General features: G+C 35.3%; 1 protein-coding gene across 2 annotated transcripts in view; it reads left to right on the top strand.

Moving 5' to 3' along the window:
* Positions 1 to 2663, top strand: part of LOC121386691 (serine/threonine-protein kinase Chk1-like) — a 46020-nt gene extending 43357 nt beyond the window's left edge. For both annotated transcript variants that reach the window (XM_041517683.1, XM_041517684.1), the window contains exon 14: positions 862 to 2663. In XM_041517683.1, coding sequence (XP_041373617.1) covers positions 862 to 966 — 105 coding nt within the window. In that variant the 3' untranslated portion in view covers positions 967 to 2663. The remainder of the gene's footprint in view (positions 1 to 861) is intronic.
* Positions 2664 to 8140: the final 5477 nt, after the last annotated feature.

The following is an 8140-nucleotide window of genomic DNA, read 5'->3' on the forward strand; positions in this document are numbered from 1 at the left end:
GCAGTCCAGTGATAAAGCGTTCGCCTGATGTGCAGTCAGTTTAGGATCAGTCCCCATCGGTGTGCTCATGAGGCTATGTCTCGTTACAGCCAGTGCACTAGTGCACCACAACTGGTTAAAGGCCATGGTATGTGCTTTCCTGTCAGTAGGAAAGTGCATATAAAAGATCCCTTGCTGCAAATGGAAAAATGTAGTGAGTTTCCTCTGATGACTACGAGTCAGAATTACCAAATGTTTGACATCCATTTACTGATGATTAATTAATCAATATGCTCTAGTGGTGTCTTTAAATAAAACAAACTTTCATTTTAGCCCAATGGTTAAAGTACTCAGCTGATGCACGGTCAGTCTAGGATCGATCTCTGTTGTTGGGCCCATTGGGCCATTTCTCGTTCCAGCCAGTGCTCCACTGTATGTACTATCCTGTCTGGAATGCTGCATATAAATGATCCCTTGCTGCTAATCAGAAATATTAACCCATGACTTTGTGACAGTGGGTTTCCTCTCTCATCTGTTTGGTCCTTAACCATATGTCCGACGCCATATAACCATGGGGTGAGATGTAGCCCAGTGGTAAAGCGCTCGCTTGATGCGCGGTCGGTTTGAGATTGATCTCCGTCAGTGGGCCCATTGGGCTATTTCTCGCTCCAGCCAGTGCATCACGACTGGTACATCAAATGCTGTGGTGTGTGCTATCCTGTCTATGGGATGGTGCATATAAAAGATTCCTTGCTGCCAATCGAAAAGAGTTTACACATTTTTAACAGAGTTATGCTCCTTGAGATATTGTTGAGCCTAGTAGTGGAGAATTACTGCATTAGTGGTGGTCTAAAAATGTTTGTTTTTTTAATTTTTGTTTAGGGCGATGGTTTGGAGTTCAAGCGTCGTTTCATCAGGATCAAAGAAGGAATGAAGAGCGTTGTCAGTAAGGTGCCTCCGATGTGGCCGCTGTTGCCGTCACGGTGATGTTTGGTGGCGGAAGTACCTTCGTACAAACTGTCTAGCTGGCTGGAGGGTGTAGACTAAACACGGTGTCGGAAATATGTTCGTACAGACCATCCCGCTGGCTGGAGTGTAGACTGAAGACGGTGTCGAAAGTATCTTCGTACAGACCAGCACGCTGGTTGGAGTGTGTAGACTAACCACAAATGGATCGATAGGTTTTATACAGTATGTTATACACTTGATGTGGGTGCTGCTTGCATTTGTCGATGACCAAAGCAAGTTGGTGTTAAGGTAAAATAATTTTTTGTTTTGTTAATTGGAGCAGGTTTCTTTTGAAGCAGGCCTGTCATGGATATGAAGGGCTTTTCGAGCACAGTGGAAGATTGCATCTATGAAGATGTAAGAAAAAAAGTAAACCTCCACTGAGGGGATATGAGGCAGAGTTTCTAGAATTTTTATAAAATCTACTAGCCGTAGAATCGGTGATTAAAAAGATTTCCGAGCCACAAATAAAAATTCACTAGCCCTACTTTAGTAAATTTAATTTTACTAATGGGAATAATTGGATATATGTCACCTAAAGATGGAAATAGAGCTTAAAAACTTAGATATGGGGTGGGGGGACAGGATATTCTTATTTACAAAATATATTTAAATGCATTTGACAACTTTTTTTCACTAGCCATTGGGCAAGGAGATAGTAGTTATTTACTCGCCCAACGTTGAATATCACTAGCCATGGGAGTGGTACTAACATAATCTAGAAGCCCTGTGAGGATATGGTCAGGGCTACGGAATTGCATTCGCCTGCTCGCCCGAAACGGTAAAAAAAACATAACATGCAAATCAAGATGAAAACCACTAGCCTGTCGGGCGAATCAATATAAAACATACTAGCCTGTCGGGCGAATCAATATTAAAACCACTCGCCTGTCGGGCGAATCAATATAAAAACCACTAGCCTGTCTGGCGAATCAATATAAAAACCACTAGCCTGTCGGGCGAATCAATATAAAAACCACTAGCCTGTGGCGAATCAATATAAAAACCACTAGCCTGTCGGGCGAATCAATATAAAAACCACTAGCCTGTCTGGCGAATCAATATAAAAACCACTAGACTGTCGGGAGACTCACAATTTTGAGTAAAACTCCTGACGAATGGTTTGTTTTATTTGTGGCAAATGAAAGTGGTCATAAGATTTAAGGAACAATCTCGGGCTAGTGATAATATCTGCGGGCTAGTGGATTTTTTTATTTAGTAGCCCGGCTGGCTATATAAAAAAAAAGAAGTCTAATTCCTGTATGGTGGTCTATCAATTGAGCTGATTGGGAAATTCCTGTTGGCTTCTTCCAGTAATTTTATATCGACACCACTACAAAGGGAGATGTATGATTACAAATTGTGTGAAGAGTAGGCAGCAATGACGGCTTAGTAGCCGCTGGAAATCTCAGCCTACCAAGGGACATTTTGGTGGGTTTTTTATTTTTATTATTATTTATTTTAATGGGTAGTGTCCAAAATGTCGATATTGAAAGTAGACGTGGAATGTAGAAAATTTGTGACTTGTTCAGGAGGGTTGGAGCGGGAATGGTTTTTCAGCTGAGTGTTAAGATTAATTAATGAATGCATTAATTAATGAATTATTAACGTCACCCCAACACAAAGTATGATACATTTATATGTGATATGATAAAAGATGTTGGTTCCATTTCAAATTAATTGTGATTGTTCTTCCTCCTAAACATGCCACGTGTGGTGTGTGTGTGTATGTACTCTGGTTTATACACCCCATATCCATATTCTTCAATCATAGATAACCATCGGCAGAGTCAATCTAGGAGCTGTTCCAGAATGGTTAAGATGGGGTGAACCCTGAGGGTAGGCAGTATTTTTTCTATACTTTCCACCCACATAATACAATTTTATTTATTTAGTATTATCCACATAGTTTACAGGCTTTCTGCAAGAGAGTAAAACGGGTATGGCCCATATCCGAATTTGTTCGCAGACTTTATTTTTTTAAGTTAACTTTTTAATAAAATGAATTACTCTTATCATTACTGTATGATTTTCTTAGCCCTAACCGTAACCCATTTTCTTTCTGGGTTAGGCCCCCCCCCCCCCCCCCAATACTGAGGTTGCATTCAATTCCATAGCACCATACCCAAACATTTCTTTCTGGCAGAAACACTGGTTTAAGATATACAGGAAAATATAACAAATATGACACATGTGTGTCATGTCATAATGTTTTCACGTGCACAACAAATGACGTAAATTTTAGGAAGAGAAGTCACAGCATAATGTGGCTTCCTCAGTCTTATCTCCATGAGTACTGTATAATACTTTATCTCCATGAGTACTGTATAATACTTTATCTCCATGAGTACTGTATAATACTTTATCTCCATGAGTACTGTATAATACTTTATTTTCGCGTGGAATTTATTTGCGCGTTTTTCACGTGTGAATGAAATTCGCGAAAATATATTCCACGTGAAAATAAAGGCCGACTAAAAAAATATAGTCTCGTTCAACTATAACTCATTAGTTTCTAATTATCGAGGCTAATAGTAACAATGCAATGTCCCTCCTGTCACGGAAAAAAACAACACAAAACACAAAATCTGCTTAAAACTTTAAATCAAGAACACGATGCAAAGTACATACATGATAATAAAACAATACTAACATTAAAAAGCTTTATGCCGTTTTCCTTCGCAAGTGCTAGCGATTAGTTCATCAGATAGTGACTACACGTGTTGAATGACGATGGTTACACATGTTAAAATGTGGAATTGAAAAAATCCGGACTAGGCTTATCACAGATATTATTGATAGATGTTCAGATTCAAAATGTTATTTTTATTTGTCACAAAGGCCTGCAAGTCTGAAGCCTGTTCGTATTAAATCCTTTCATAGCATCATGTGCTCGAATAAGCCACTGGGCATGAATGGGTTTAATCGTACTCGGACGTAAGTCAACTTGTACTTTCTCCACTGAGGATTCTGAACCGCCTATTTCAGCCGAGTAGTATTTTGACGGCAATTTATTGCTAGTATTGTTACCAATCAAACTCAGTTACTGAGCACTAGTAGCTTGTGCCTTCAAATTTCATATAAGCTTGTAAACAATAAAAGTCTTCATTGGTTCAAGTAGGAAAACTGTTGTTTTATGGTTTTACTCATTACAGCAGATCTCTACTGTGTACAGTAGGCCTACTTGTGTGTGCATATTATGGGGTTTGTTCTACAGATTAGCCTCATGACCGGTTTCAAATAAAAATTATTGATATCAGTACTACTACTTCTATTTGTTTTTGTTTTTTTGTTGTTTTTTTTCTTTTTTTTAGGGGTTGGGGGATTCGCGAAAATAAATGTTCGCGAATTGACTCATTTTCATTAAATCGCGAAAATCAGGTTTCACCTTACGAAATAAAAAGCTATTTTAACTGAATGCTAAATATTGAAGTTAATTAAATATGATTAAAAATGATGTCATTTCAGAAAACTGTTTCATCGTCTCCTTGTAGTCAGGTTTCACCTTACGAAATAAAAAGCTATTTTAACTGAATGCTAAATATTGAAGTTAATTAAATATGATTTGAAACCCCCCCCCCACCCCCCCCCACATACCGGTTAGTCTCTTGTATTTCGGTATTATGACTGACACAGTAATTAATGGTATAGCTGTAGGTGATTGGTAACTTATACTAAACCAGGGATCGAATATTCCGCTATTCAGCAAATAGTAAATTTCGAAACGGAATAGTAAAACAATTCTTCCAATATTCCGTCATGAAAGTGAAAATAAAGCACGGAATACCGAAAATCGCCTGTGACTATTCAGCTTACACTTTTTCTTCAGCTACATTTTTCTGCAGAACAAATCCTCGCGCTACTAAAACCTTTCTCATGCACTTGCCGGTACAAAATAAACAACCTTTTGATCGACACTAATGTTTGGAGTGAGTTTGTTTGTAATTCCAGCTAGTACGCAGTAATGCATAGACTGGTATATAAACAATTGTTTGTTATGCAATGTTGTACAGGGCGACGTAGCACAGTCAGGAAAACTAGTGGTACATTAATAATTGAAGGGATAGTACATTTTTAGACGGAATAGTGTTTTTTGAAATTCACTATTCCTTTGGGATAGTGGTAACAAAATTAAATTTCAACCCCTGTAAAGGAATCAAAGTAATGCAGGATAAATGAAATACATGTAGATTAAAGGAAAACATACCTTCATCTAAATGTCCAGTTTGTTTTAAGCTATCTAAGCTGAATTCCCTCTGTTCTTGTATCAACTCAACGTAATCGTCTATAATGTCCAGTTTCTTTTAAGCTATCTAAGCTGAATTCCCTCTGTTCTTGTATCAACTCAACGTAATCGTCTATAATGTCCAGTTTCTTTTAAGCTATCTAAGCTGAATTCCCTCTGTTCTTGTATCAACTCAACGTAATCGTCTATAATGGGAGAACATATTTTGATATTGAGGGTGAAAATACATTTTCAGAAAAAAGAAAAAAAATTCTACATAGTGAATGCATAGTAGTTAGTGACTGATTGTTTTTTTTGTAATTAAAGAATATGGCCGAGTCTGGTTCATCAGCACTCGAAAAACAGATTTTCTTGTGGCAGCAAATTTGTACAATTAATGACGAAGTTAAAAACGTGACTGCAGATCAATTTGGCAACGGCATTTTCACTTTTAAATTTCGAGGACTGGTTCATGTAGGTTGGAAAAATCCAAGTTAACATTGTCCAATACATGTACATGTATGTGTATGCACTATAATTAACTAGTTCAGGTACATTGGAAATCAGTTTTAAAGTATTCTATACTTACTAGACGATCCCAGTAGGATTGTGGAATACCACTGAGATTTGTATCTGCCCTCATTAATATCCATTTTTGAGATGCGTACACTTGTATGGAAATTTAAAAAAAACAAAAACATTCATACATAAAACACAATTTTTTTATATACATGTATGATGTATAAAACACGTTTTTATATTGAAATTATGAATTTTGTGTTAATTTTATGAATTTTGTGTTAAAGATTTACACAGCCAGTCTACCAATTAAGCAATGAAACCATACAGTTACATAATATGGTTCAAAATGTCAATCACAGGTACATGGCATAATTGATGTGTGTGTGTTGTTATTACATCCACAAATAGTATATCTTTGTGTACAATGATTTTCACTGATAAACTACATGTAACAAACAAAATAGTTTGTAGACCACAACCATGCACATTATAATTGATGTGTGTGTGTTGTTACTACATCCACAAATAGTATATCTTTGTGTACAATGATTTTCACTGATAAACTACATGTAACAAACAAAATAGTTTGTAGACCACAACCATGCACATTATAATTGATGTGTGTGTGTTGTTATTACAACCACAAATAGTATATCTTTGTGTACAATGATTTTCATTGATAAACTACATGTAACAAACAAAATAGTTTGTAGACCACAACCATGCACATTATAATTGATGTGTGTGTGTTGTTACTACATCCACAAATAGTATATCTTTGTGTACAATGATTTTCACTGATAAACTACATGTAACAAACAAAATAGTTTGTAGACCACAACCATGCACATTATAATTGATGTGTGTGTGTTGTTACTACATCCACAAATAGTATATCTTTGTGTACAATGATTTTCACTGATAAACTACATGTAACAAACAAAATAGTTTGTAGACCACAACCATGCACATTATAATTGATGTGTGTGTGTTGTTATTACAACCACAAATAGTATATCTTTGTGTACAATGATTTTCATTAATAAACTACATGTAACAAGCAAAATAGTTTGTAGACCACAACCATGCACATTATAATTGATGTGTGTGTGTTGTTACTACATCCACAAATAGTATATCTTTGTGTACAATGATTTTCACTGATAAACTACATGTAACAAACAAAATAGTTTGTAGACCACAACCATGCACATTATAATTGATGTGTGTGTGTTGTTACTACATCCACAAATAGTATATCTTTGTGTACAATGATTTTCACTGATAAACTACATGTAACAAACAAAATAGTTTGTAGACCACAACCATGCACATTATAATTGATGTGTGTGTGTTGTTACTACATCCACAAATAGTATATCTTTGTGTACAATGATTTTCATTGATAAACTACATGTAACAAACAAAATAGTTTGTAGACCACAACCATGCACATTATAATTGATGTGTGTGTGTTGTTACTACATCCACAAATAGTATATCTTTGTGTACAATGATTTTCACTGATAAACTACATGTAACAAACAAAATAGTTTGTAGACCACAACCATGCACATTATAATTGATGTGTGTGTGTTGTTACTACATCCACAAATAGTATATCTTTGCATACAATGATTTTCACTGATAAACTACATGTAACAAACAAAATAGTTTGTAGACCACAACCATGCACATTATAATTGATGTGTGTGTGTTGTTATTACATCCACAAATAGTATATCTTTGTGTACAATGATTTTCACTGATAAACTACATGTAACAAACAAAATAGTTTGTAGACCACAACCATGCACATTATAATTGGTTAAACATGCTAAAACTAACCGAGAACCAGTGTCATCACCAGCTCCAAACTTGAAATCTTTTCTAGGCAAAATCAATGTGGTTTTATCATACAAAAAAAATACTAAAAAGTATTTCTTGTCTGGAAAAAAAATAAATATATATACATATATATAATTGAGCATAAAGAAGATAAAGGTATGCAATGATCAGTTAACTATTAATACATGTATATACTGAGAGGCATAAATGATAAACGTATGCTATGATCAGTTAACTATTAATACATGTATATACTGAGAGGCATAAATGATAAACGTATGCAATGATCAGTTAACTATTAATACATGTATATACTGAGAGGCATAAATGATAAACGTATGCAATGATCAGTTAACTATTAATACATGTATATACTGAGAGGCATAAAGAAGATAAACGTATGCAATGATCAGTTAACTATTAATACATGTATATACTGAGAGGCATAAATGATAAACGTATGCAATGATCAGTTAACTATTAATACATGTATACTGAGAGGCATAAATGATAAACGTATGCAATGATCAGTTAACTATTAATACATGTATATACTGA

Source organism: Gigantopelta aegis, chromosome 12 (genome assembly GCF_016097555.1).
Source record: "Gigantopelta aegis isolate Gae_Host chromosome 12, Gae_host_genome, whole genome shotgun sequence".
Taxonomy (NCBI): Eukaryota; Metazoa; Mollusca; class Gastropoda; order Neomphalida; family Peltospiridae; genus Gigantopelta; species Gigantopelta aegis.